Here is a 13218-nt window from a genome sequence, read left to right as displayed (position 1 = left end):
AGAATAGTAAGGGCCTTTAAATAGGTGAAGATTATGCAGGCAGTAATTATGTGTTCTTTCCTGCATGTCGTAAGCCCTCAACAAATATTTTTTTTCAGAGAGCATTGCATTATTGAATGCTTTCTCTAGCCAGGTGCCTGGCAAGGCACTTTCATTACACATTGACTTTGTTTTCAGTTAAGTACAATTAACTAGAGAAAACTTTTCCTTTTTTAAAAGAAAGGTTTTCCTTTTGTTAGCTCATTTTATTTTATAATTAATCTATGATTATTTGTTTTTATATGCCATTTTATAGGTAAATACAAGAATGTATGCCTATTTCTAAATATTTGCTATTCTTGGCCTTTGACACTGAGGACTTTTTTCAGTTTATACTGATACCCCTGTCATGCACTTGCTAAGAATGTAGGAAAGTATAAGAGGTGGGGGGTGAGGCTTTCAGTCTACACTGACCCAGGTTCCGCCCTGTCTTTACCCTTCAGGAGCTCTGTTGCCTTGGCTGTGTTGTTACCTACTCTGCACTACCTCATCCATAATAGTCAATGATAATGCTTTCCTTAGGGGGAAATAGGAGGACTCATGAGACCTTTATAAAATGTATGACTAGTTTTCAGGCATATTATACGTACTCCATAAGTGATAGATATTTTTTGGGGGGGGGTTGGGCGAGAAATTAAAGGAAGTCTATAGAGTTTCGTGTTTTGTGATAGTTTTCAGTCCATTTTATTATGTTCACAAAGAAAGTATATCTCAATATGAACTTGAATAATTTGAAAAAATATTGCACGTATTTACAAACATTACAGTTGTAAGTGTGGTTAGTTTTGAATTATGTGTAAGTTATTGATCCACATTGCTTTAAACTTTCTCAAAACAGTTACTTTTTCTGCATATCATTACTGATTTCACTTTTTGGTTTATTTGTACCTGCTGGAGAAACTAAATCATCTCTTCAGACCACTTCAGAATAGTTGTGGGGTGCATAAAGATTCAGAGAAGTCAGCTCTGCCTCATGTGGAGGTAATATTATTCATCAAGGATGAATTGAGCAAGATAGGGAAACGTACCACATAGCAGCTGGCCCACTCTTACAGAAAGCCTGTAGATAGAGTAAGCAGTATTGTCTCATTTTATAAATGGGAGAAATAAAGTTTCAATGAAGTTGGGCAGCTTGCCTAAATTCATTGTATTATAAGTGACTAGGCTGTCTAATCTAGTTCTCATTCCAAATCCATTAGCTTTTCTTAGGTACTACTTACCTTTGCTTTTACCTTCCCTAAATCAACTAGAATGTGGCTTCACTATTTTGTTTTTAAAGCATAAACATACTTCATTTCAAATGTAGGTAGATGCCAAAACTCAATAATTTTTCTTAGTCTTTCATTTCTTACCTCATGTCTCTGCCCTGCTCTGATAGGATAAATATTGGGGAAAGAACAGTATTACAGATTAGTTTTTCATTTTCAATAAAAGTTTACTGTGAAGTTCAAAACTAAATTCTTACTGTGTCAGATCCTTGCTAGTTTGTTTTTAAACCAGCTTGCGTAATTCTCTTCTACCTACTTTAAACTTGCTGTATTCAAAAGGAGATTTAATACTTAGCATATCTATTTGCAAATTAAGAGTATTTCTAAAAGTGTGGATTTTCATTAGCAAATTAGAGATACCGTTATCTGAAAGCAGTGAACTTAACTTATTAGCTGTTATATTCCTAGTGCCAGTGCCTAGCATAGCCTCTGGATATCTGGCATTTAGTAGATGCTCAGGAAATGTTCATTGCATGCAGTGATTGGATGGATGAATAGAAAGATGAAAGAATGTTAGCTTCTTCATTTGTTCCTCAAGTAGAATTTTAATTCATTATTTGGCTTCCTTTATATATTTTATAGCTTCTGATAGCTTGAAAAGTTTTAACAACTTATAATAACAGGATAATTGCTCTAGTCTCTATCTATATATTTATATCTAAATCAGTCTGTGCTATAGGAGTTCAAGACCAGCCTGACAACATAGCAAGAGCTTGTCTCTTCAAAAAACTTAAAAACTAGCCAGGCATGGCAGTATGCTTCTGTAGTCCATCCTAGCTTGGGGCAGGAGGATTGCATGAGCCCAGGAGTTTGAGACTGCAGTGAGCTGTGATCATGCCACTGCACTCTAGCCTGGGTGACAGAGCAAGACCCTGTCTCTTAAAAAAACATATTAAATAAATAAATAAATGATTAATCAATCAATCAAGCTTTTCTGGAGACTGGGTTATGCTAATCTTCTAGTATAGTTAAAACTGCTTCACTAGAATAGTAGTAATACTTTATAGTATGCGTCCATTATGTCTCTTGATTTTCAAAACAATGACCTTTCAAAACAAGTGTCTTGTAATAGAGTACAGACTCTGCAGCTAGACTTTTGGGTTTCCAATCTTGCCGTTCTAGGGAATCACTGGTAACTTGTGCAAGTGACTTAACTTCTCCAAGTATCAATTTTTGCATCTGTAAAACAAAGATAATAATTGTACCTCTATAAGAATGTCATAAAAATTAATTGAGGCCGGGCGCGGTGGCTCAAGCCTGTAATCCCAGCACTTTGGGAGGCCGAGACGGGCGGATCACAAGGTCAGGAGATCGAGACCATCCTGGCTAACACGGTGAAACCCCGTCTCTACTAAAAAATACAAAAAAACTAGCTGGGCGTGGTGGCCGGCGCCTGTAGTCCCAGCTGCTCGGGAGGCTGAGGTAGGAGAATGGCGTGAACCCGGGAGGCGGAGCTTGCAGTGAGCTGAGATCCGGCCACTGTACTCCAGCCTGGGTGACAGCGAGACTCCGTCTCAAAAAAAAAAAAAAAAAATAATAATAATAATAATGATGTAGGTAAAGTTCTTAGCATGTGGCCTGGCTACAGAAAGCTTTAATAATTCACTGTTATCTTAGTCGTGTTAGTAGTAATAACTGCTTGGTATTACACATCTGCCCTTCTGTGCTGTAATTTTCTCCAGAGTAAGGACTCAGTTTTGTTTATCTCTACGTGCTCCCCTAGCATAGGGCCTGTCCTGAATGAGGTCCTCAGCAAATAATTATTGGGTTGAATGAAGCAGTCAAATAAATTTTTTCAATCAAAAAGTTGTTTTCCAAGTGACTTAAACTTAAGCTCACAGAGGTTACCTGAACTGGTTTTAAACAGCTGCTATAAATCAGTCTCATAGATTATATCATTTAATCTTAAGGCAACTTGATGAAAGGTTCAAATAAAGCCCCGGATTCAAACCTACATCTCTGTGTCATGAGATCAAAAACTTTTCCACAAAACTTTCCTGCCTCTTTACAAAATATGTAAGAATTCTTTCTTGGTCAATTACTAATGTATAATTACTTTTTGAGTTATAAGGTGAATTGATTAAGTCATAATTACTTGCTAGATCTCAAAGAAATCTGTACGTAAAACCATTATGCTATTCTCAGTATCTTAGCTTTTTGAATTTCTAGAGAAAAAAAGGACAGCAGGTAACTGAAGGTAAATATGAAAAAATGAACAAATAAGAGTCTGAACAGATACAGAAAGGGTAGGATAAGTGAGTGCTTTACAAATGAAAGCAGATGTATGAAATTACAAGCTGTCATAGCAGCAATGGAAATGAAGATGATAAAGTGGTTCCTTACATAGATTATAATTATTCATTTTACCCAGTCCTGTCTCCTTTCCCCATAGTGCTCATAGGAGGGGGAGCAGTAGGAACTTATAGCAAGAAATAGTATTCCAACAGCAGAAGAAAAAAAATCTAAAAATCAAAGATATTTCTAATTATAAACTTCTAGTTGTTGATGTTGTTTCTATTGAATCACAGTTGTTTTCTTATGGAACATTTTTCAAGTAACTGATTAATGAAAAGGCTTCAGTTGCAACCACAGAAGTTAAAACTGTAAAGTTTCTTCACAATCAGTGCTGTGGAGGCAGTCAGTGTGGTTCACAAAGCAAGCATTGTTAATGGGCCGGACTGTGACAGCAGTGGCAGATAAGATTGCCAAGAAGTAAAGTAGTTTACATACACCTGCCTGAAAAGATGTGTTTAATAGTTACACCCATAATTAGGTTGATTTGAAAAAAAATTAAATGACAGGCTACCGAACACATTTAGACTTAACCTATGACAATTTTGACACTTTTCCTCCAAGAAATGTTGCTTAGATGCAGCCATAAAAAAAGGATGAGTTTGGCGTCCTTTGTAGGGACATGGATGCAGCTGGAAACCATCATTCTTAGCAAACTATCACAAGAACAGAAAACCAACACCGCATGTTTCTCGACCATAGGTGGGAACTGAACAATGAGATCACTTGGACTCGGGAAGGGGAACATCACGGCACTGGGGCCTATTCATGGGAGGGGGGAGGGGGGAGGAGGGAGGGATTGCATTGGGGAGTTATTACATGATATAAATGATGAATTGATGAGGTGCTGACGAGTTGATGGGTGCAGACACCAACATGGCATAATATACATTGTAAAAACCTGGCACGTTATGCCACATGTACCCTAGACTTAAAGTATAATAAAAAAAAAAAAAAAAAAAGTAAATTGATATTCTCTCCCTAAATTCTCTTGTTACCTTTAGAAAAACAAATATATAATTAGTAGAAATTCTACTTTCTTTAATTTTGAATTATATAATATTTACCCATACAAAAGAAAAAATGTAACAAGTTACAATACATAATAATCAAGGTAAATATTATTTCATGGAAATCTCAAACTGGTTCTTTTCCATTCATACGACTTTTATTACTAATTTCTAAGTAGAAAAACAGGAGACATTTAAACACAGCCATGTAAATGGCAATAAACATGCATGGTTCTGAGAATTTATGTTGCAGATGTACACATATCTGTATATGAAGTTCTTCTTTCCAACACCCCTTGAGGATAAGTGCTAATACATTAGATTGCAGTTAACAATATAATGTGTTCCTTCAAGGCAATTTGGTAAAGATCCCTTCTTTCTACTTCCTGTTATCAAATCAGTTGAGTTATTGGTTTGCTTTCATTGACTCTGAGTTGTTAGTTTTTATATTCTCAGCAATGCAGAGTATCTTAAATAGTATTGCATCTGAATTATTTTTTCCTCTTATTTAGTGATCTCTAGTAACTACCAGACCTGTCTCGGCCTTCTGATGCATTACCCATTCATCGGGGATGTACACTCACTGATTCTTAAGGCTCTGTTCCTTAGAGACCCAAAGGTAAGCTTCCCCAGTAGGATATACATAATTTTAAGTTGGGTGAAAAATAGACTTCTCTGTGTAGAGTCTAAGAATTCCGAATGTGGAGTTTGCCTAATAGTTGATGAATTGCCTAATGGTAGCATTTGCCTGAAGTTGTAGGCCAAAACTCACATACCTCATTAGCCAGCAACCCAGCAGGCAAATTAAGTGGACCTTGCCATAAGAAACTGGAACACATGTTTCTTTTCCCACAGAAGGTTGTTCTGTACTTTTCCCTTCCTCACAAGTCGAGGAAATAGTTGAGGAACTACCACTCCTTATAGCCAAACTATATTGTCATTGGTACCCCACACAGGGGTTTATTTATCCAAGTAGAACCTTGGGGGCCATATGAAGATCAAGAAAGTAGCTTTATATAAAGGACCAGTTCCATAAGAGTGGATATAATGAAACACTAAATTATTTTATATTATGATATGTATTAATATTTCTTATTTGAGGGGTTAAGAGTAATAAAATAAAGATTTAAACAGACTTTAACACTGATTTCTCTATTTGAGCGTAAAGCAATTCACCAAAATTTTCTTTACACTTCAGAGAAAAGTGTGCTCTTTTACAACTAATGTTATATTTCTTGAAAATAAGAACATTTAATGATCTAAAAAAATCTGTGAATCCTTGCTACTTTTGAGCCAAACAAAAATATTGGAAGAAGTGTAAGAGAGAAAGCTTCAAACACGAATATCAGAATGCCAGGCATTGGATGGTAATCCCAGCCTTTGGCTCTTTGGCAACCCTTCCAACAGTCATGTTGGCAGTTGTCGAACTGTCTCTGAGTCAGTCAGTCTGTCTGTGGGTTCCATTGCCAAAGCTCTGTCTGATCAACTGGGGCCTCCAAGTTTAATGTAAATTTAGAATCTAAAGGATTTCTGTCCCTTCCTTGGTTGTTGACTTCAACCTTTTAGTATATCTTTTATTTTTTGATTGATTTAAAAGAATTTACTTCCTTATGCCTATATCTGTTCTGTAAATTTATGAACTTTCATATCATTTCTCTTACACAAAGCAGTTTCGTTAAGCATCAGAAATATAATCCATTATTTCTCTGATGCATAAGGAAGCATACTTTTTTCTAGTAAGGCTTATGAATCTGACTATGAAAATTGAAAGTTCCATATTTATATTTTATGTACATATGTATTTGTAAGTTGTGTGACTATATATACTTCCTACCCCCCCCCCCAAAAAAAACCCCACAAGATGACAAAATATCTGTAAAATAAGATTAAAGAATGAGGTTACCGGTCAATGAGATATGAGTTTTGATCTACAAACTTATGGAAAATTCTATCAGCTTAGCGTTAGGAATTTTTAGAATCATACAGAGTGGAAAACATAGCTAAAATAGCAATTTGAATTTTCTACTTGCATGATTTGTTTGTTTTAATTGAAGGAAGAAATGAATATGTTTTCAAAACCTATCGATCTTGGTAATTTTTCCCTAGCTAAATATGGTTGATATTTCTGTGAATCACTTACTCATCCAGCTTCAGAATTCTTTATTCTAAGTTCATCAATGTTTATTAGTGGAACCTAAATACCCTTTCATATTAGTATGATTTTAATGGAGTACTTTTTATCTCAATAAAGTCGTGTACATATAATGAAGCGAATTCTACAAGCATTAAAATATAGACTCTTTAAGGTTTAAGAGAAAAAAATAATAGGGTATCTAAAAAAGGGAATTCCCTACCTTCACATTCAGAGTCTTATGATCAGTACAATGACCTTAAACTGATATTCCTGAGACATAAAAAATTGGGCATGATGAGGGAGTCACGTTTAAAAGGCTCAGTAGAATAAGCTCATGGAATGATGATATCTATGGGAAAAGTAAAGAAAGCTGTGTAGCCTTTAAAAAGGGGCTTTCAGATGGCTAACCCAGCAAAGTGGTAGATATAGTTAAGTGTATACATGGCTGACCCATTAATATCATTTTACAGATTTTAAGTAGTAACTAAAGTCACTTGACACACATGTTAATATGGGTCTGTGGCAGTGTAGTGTTCTGCAAGGAACCTGAGTTAGGAATTGGGACCTTGGGTCAAACCTTGGCTCTGCTACCAACATCTTCATTATTTTGGAAAAATTATGCTTGCTGAGCCTTGGGCTTCTCTTTTGTAATATTTGGAGGTTGAATTAAATTGTCTCTGCTGACCTGTTTAAGCAGAACATCCTTTGTCTTTGAAGAATTGACTTTTTCTTTTTTTTTTTTTTGGAGACGGAGTCTCGCTCTGTCGCCCAGGCTGGAGTGCAGTGGCACGATCTTGGCTCACTGCAAGCTCCGCCTCCCAGGTTCAAGCGATTCTCCTTCCTCAACCTTCTGAGTAGCTGGGACTATAGGTGCCCACCATCACATTCAGCTAATTTTTGTATTTTTAGTAGAGATGGGGTTTCACTGTGTTGGCCAGGATGGTCAGGAACTGACTGAATTGATGCAGGATCTCCCTCAGTCAGTCTGCCAGCTGGAGACCTCCACAGCCAGTGACATTCCCATCCAGAGCCTCACTCAGCCCTGGGCCTGCCGTAGGAGGCACCCCATCCACTCGGCCCACTGGACCATGCCTGGTTTGCACACCAGCCCGGATCCTGTGGCTGCAGTGAGTGTGTGCTCAGCTGCCAATGGGAGGTGGTACGTGAGCAAGCGAGGGCAGGGTCTAGTCAGCTGTTCTGAGTGCCAGCACAGACTTGGGCTCCATGCAGGGCTTGCAGCTGGACCAGGTATGTTGCAGACCACTCCTGCGGTAGACTCTGGCATCATGAACACAGTGGTGTCCAAGCAGCGGTGCCCACAACCCCGAAGCCCCAGAGGGGATGTTACAGCATGCTGATTAGCTCTTTTAGTCCTACTGTCTGCAGCCCAGTGACAGCAGCGTGTTAATAGCTCTGTCAGCCCCTTGCCTCACTCTGGCTCATGGCTCCAGGGCTGGTTCAGCCTTGCTGCTGCTTCCCATCACATGGAGTCACTACCCTCTGCCAGCAGAGGGCAGAGGACCACAGTCTGGTCCTGCATCCAAGAGCAAGATCATGCTGAGGATTGAAGGGTGAGGAGGGTGGAGAAAATGTTTATTGATGGTGAAACAGCTTTCAGTGGAGAGGGGATGCAAGGGTGGTCCTCTACCCAACGTTGGGTGGTTTCTCTCCGTGTGGCTGGGTCCGGGGCTTTTATGGGCTCAGAATAGGAAGTGTGTGCTGATTGGTTTGTGAGTATGCAAAAAAAGGCTAAAACAGAGGCACCACTTAGAGGTGGGCACAGCAGTGTAAAAAACCAATTAGGAAAGGGTAGGTGTATGTAAAATAGCTGAAGGGTTGAATTCAATCAGAGAAAAGCATGCAAAACAGGAAGAGAGGTTTTCAAACCAGTCCATGGATTTACCCCAGGACTTGTAGCTAGGCTTTAAACTGTCTTTGACTTGAAGGTCAGGTTTCACCAGGGACCCATCCCTGTCTACTTAGGATTCATCTGCTTCCTGCCGCCATTACAATGAACTAACAAGGTCCAACCCAGTGCTGCAAAAGTAAAGTGAGAAAAACAGTAAATTTATCTATATTATAGAAATCCACAAGTGGACAGTTTTCAGTGTTGTTAATTGTCAATTATAAAGTCACAAAAGAGGCCATTTATGCTAAGGGGGGAAAAAAGAGGGAAAGATGGTACTAGTACCCCTGCCTATAGCCTCTGAAAATCCAGACATCATAGTGCTTTAAATGTTTTCTGTTAATAGCAGCAGTGAAACACTCAAAATACTGTAATCATTCCTGAGTCACATAGATCAGAGTAAGTATTTAAACACACAATTCTCAATGAAATTAACTAGTAGAAAGATGAGATTTGAGACATGAAAGCATATTTTCCCATTTCCTAGTTTCATATGACTGTAGTGTTGAATGCTGCTAACAGGTTCAGTAAAATAAAAATGAACAAGGAACTCTGAGCCTTAGTAGGTTCATTGTCAGCCTTCAGAAAAGCACTTTGTCCTACCATCATCCCTAAATTGCTTAGCTGAGAATACATTCTACAAGTATAGCTTGAGACGTAAGGTTCTAATTGTTTTATATCAGAGATAGCCTTTACTGTGGAAAGATTTCTTATTTGAATAGACTGAAAAAAGTAGGCCTAAAAACTATAATAATAGGATCATACTCCTTCATAGTTTTCCAAGCACACTGACATTAATCAACAACCCTATGAGGTAGGCAGAGCAGGTTATCTTTCCTCACTTTTTTCAGTAGGGAGAGGTTAAGTTTATGTGACTTTCCCAAGGTCAGAAAGCTTATAAGCTCCCAAGCCAGCTAGAGTGGCATCATGACTGTTCTGTCTATTCATTCCCTCCTCGGATTCCTGGCATCTGTTCTACATTCCCCATGAAACAATTTTCAGGTTCAGATAGGACATGTCCTCCCCTTTGAGTACCCACGGCACCTCGTATTTTATCTATATGCATGTGTGTTTTGTCAGTTACTACGCCTTAGGACTGGATCCTGCTCAATTTTTAGCACTCAGCTTTGTGTCCTGCATATCTTGGTATAAAGGAAATAGTGATAGAATTGATTTCTGATTCAAATGCCATGCCTCATTCCAGTTCACCACACTGACTCTAATCTAGTTGGATGTCATCTAGCATATTTCTGGAACATTCCACAAAAGCCATAGCCAATGGTATATTTTTCAGCTGCCATTTTTATCAAGACAGTGAATTAATTATACAACTTGAACGTAAAGAGCATCTAGTTCCTTAATTTGCTATATATCAGAATTATTTAAAATCCTGTTACTACCATCATATATTACGGAATACAGAAGACATAGCAAAGAATCTAGTTAATTTAATTCCCTTAGGCTGTCAGAGTTTTAGAACTGCAAAGAACCTAGACAGTCTTATCCAACTTCTCCTTTCGTAGATGAAAAAGTGGGTATAAAGATGAAGCTTAGAGACTTATTCAAGGTCACACAGCTTTTTAGTGGCAGACCAGCAATGACCCATCTTCAGACCACCTTTCCATGCAGGAACTGTGACTTTATTAGTTTTAAAAATAGTGGACTTCTACTTACATATTTCTCATATAAATTCTTCATCTGTAATAAATGAAACTGCCATATATGTAAGTGGCCCAGGAACTAGTTGAAGTTTTTGAAAATGTATGCTTTATAAAGACTGGTTATCAAATATCTGTTTTTAGCATCCTATACTCTGCACATGGTAAATACAACTTCTGTACTTTGCTCTTCAGACCACAGCCCTAATTCTCATTTTCTTGTCTTTATCATATTAGAACTACTAAGCAGATTTCCAAAAACAATCCGCAAAATGAAGTTAGAGGGATAGAAGGAGGACAATCTGAAAAATATGAAGTGATTAAAAAACATTGTTCTAGCTAGTTGTTCACATTCAAAAAAAATTTTAAAACCCAATTAGAAATAAAAGTCATAGAAAATGTGAACATATTGTGTTCCTTAAATAACCAGATGTTCTTTCCTTCCTGAAGGCAGTAAGGGCTAGGAAAAAAGGTTTAAAACTATTGTTTTAAGTTAACTGTGAATTTTGCAAATCTGTTTTTACCCTTTAGCAAATAAAATTCTAATACAGAAACATAAGCAAAGTAATTTTCATTTTTTGGTGTTCTCTTATTTGTGTTGTGTGTTGAAGTGTTAACCTTATCATAAAGACTTATTACAAATGAAATACAGTACATGGATTACCATTTTAGATTATGCAGTAAGAATTTGACAGCTACCATTTGTTTTGAAGACTAGAATATTTGGGAAAAAATATTTCTAGTAACTTTGCAAGCAGTCCTTTTAGCATTGACTGTTTATAGAAGAAAATTTCTAGAAATAAGACAATTTAATTTCATAGTCATTCTTGTACACAGAAACACACTATAAAAATATAATGTACAATGTACAATGCTTGGCCAGTTCTGATTTGGTTCTTGTTTGGGGTTATATTAAATTTTGTCTTTTAAATTATAAAAGTCTGAATTTCAAATTTCAAATTATATATAGGTACTTAAATGTTTACTCATTTAATTCCAAGAAATCTCATTATGCATACAACATTTTTGTCAATATCCAATAAATAACTTTGGTAAAATGTCATATCAAAATTAAAAAGCAGTGGATGGATCTAAGCCTGCCGCCAGTCAGGTGGCAATTTTAGAAAATGTTCCTTAATGCCATTGTAATCTTTGTCTTTCTGAGCAATAAAGAATGTAAAAACCAAGTATAGTGACTCTTTGAGGATGATGCACTATATCCATTTATTTACTTTTCATAATGCTTCTAGCAGAGGGTCTATTCAGATTTTCTAGTATGTTACTAATCTAATTTTTTGTGATGATTTTATGTTACAGCAAGATTGTTTGCATTAACTCCTATTTTCATTCTTTTTTTTTTTTTTTCTGTCTTCCAAAACTGGAGCATTTCTTAGAAAACTGCCATTCTTTGAATTATTTGTTTTGTGTTTATTCTGTTTGTGACATAACAAAAGCTGTTTTTTCTTTGTTTCTGAGCTGTGTGACTATTATTTCCTTTTTCTTTTCTATCACTAAATCACAACCAGTTGGATGTTTATTATAGTTGATATTTAGGTATTTAGTGACTAATTAGGTGTATTTTCACATCCAGTCAGAAATAAAGACTTTTGACATAAATTAGCATTTTAAAATAGTTAAGTTTTACTTCTGAGTAAATGCTGGCTCTAAAACAAAGATTTGTAAGGAATAATATGAAAATCTTTATTAAACCAGTATTTGAAATTTATTATTTATTGCTTTCAGACATTTCATAATACAGAATCATGTGTTTCTCAAAACACCTTAAGGTTTTCCTAGGGGCCTTAAATAATTTTCATTTAGTTTTATAGTATTTTGAATTCATTAATTTAACCAGTCCTTATTGTGTATCTTCTGTGCACCAGGCTGGTTAAATCATGGTGATATAATGGTAAATAAAAAATATATATATGGCTCTTACCGTAATAAACAAATAAGCAAGAAAGTACTTACAGATTATGATGTGTTATAAAGGGTGCAAATAAGGTAATAATATGGCCAGGTGTGGTGGCTCACGCCTGTAGTCCCAGCATTTTGGGAGGCAGAGGCAGGCAGATCACTTGACATCAGGAGTTTGAGACCAGCCTGGCCAACATGGCGAAACCCCGTCTCTATTAAAAATACAAAAATTAGCCAGGCATGGTGGCAGGGGCCTGTAATCTCAGCTACTTGGGAGGCTGAGGCATGAGAATCACCTGAACTTGGGAGGTGAAGGTTGCAGTGAGCCAAGATTGCGCCACTGCACTCCAGCTTGGGTGACAGACCAAGACTCCGTCTAAATTTTAAAAATACATATATATATATGCAAAATAAAATAATAAGTGAGGGTAGAATCTGGGCTGAGAGAAGACCTAATTTAGGTAGGTTGGTCAAAAAGCCCTTCTGAGGAGGTGCCATTTCAGGTGGCAGCTAGTGGAGGAAAAGGAACCAGCCAGGCAAAGAATAGAGAGGAGAACCTCCAGGAAAGGGAATAGCAAATGCAAAAGCTCCAAAGTGGAAAAAAGCTTAGGCTGTTGGTGAAACTGAAAGACCAGTATCACTGGAGCCAGGATCAGGGGAACCTGCCTGAGAGTGGTTGATGAGCTAGGAAGGGCTTGCTATTAGTTTGTTCTTCTTGTGCAGTCTTACCTGATGGATAAAAAGTAAACTCATTTTTAAGATCACAGTTTGAAATTTCAGAAAGATTATGGGATTCTTGGTGATTCTTGCCAATGATTAAGACATTCTCTTACTATAAACTACTTTTACTCTTGGCCAGAAGTTCAAAGTAGTCTTAAATGTATTTCTCCCTTGGTAAGCACACTCACTGATTCACACCTCTAGGCTGTCACATGGTCAGGCCAGTAAGTTATTGTTTGATTTAAGAAGACTGTGGCGGCCACGACTCTGAATT

General features: G+C 37.0%; 1 protein-coding gene and 1 long non-coding RNA gene across 12 annotated transcripts in view; one reads left to right on the top strand and one right to left on the bottom strand.

Annotated features, from left to right (window-relative positions):
- Positions 1-13218, top strand: part of TBC1D5 (TBC1 domain family member 5) — a 607988-nt gene that overhangs the window by 459575 nt on the left and 135195 nt on the right. For all 11 annotated transcript variants that reach the window (XM_017875878.1, XM_017875888.1, XM_017875889.1 and 8 more), the window contains one exon: positions 5122-5228. In XM_017875878.1, the coding sequence (XP_017731367.1) occupies positions 5122-5228 (107 nt within the window). The remainder of the gene's footprint in view (positions 1-5121; positions 5229-13218) is intronic.
- The window catches only part of LOC108532115 (uncharacterized), a 59705-nt gene that overhangs the window by 333 nt on the left and 46154 nt on the right, over positions 1-13218 (bottom strand). The window lies entirely within an intron of this gene.

Source organism: Rhinopithecus bieti, unplaced genomic scaffold (assembly GCF_001698545.2).
Source record: "Rhinopithecus bieti isolate Rb0 unplaced genomic scaffold, ASM169854v2 scaffold_8220, whole genome shotgun sequence".
Taxonomy (NCBI): domain Eukaryota; kingdom Metazoa; phylum Chordata; class Mammalia; order Primates; family Cercopithecidae; genus Rhinopithecus; species Rhinopithecus bieti.
Note: the sequence above shows the minus strand (reverse complement) of the source record. Positions and strands in the feature narration are given on the sequence as shown.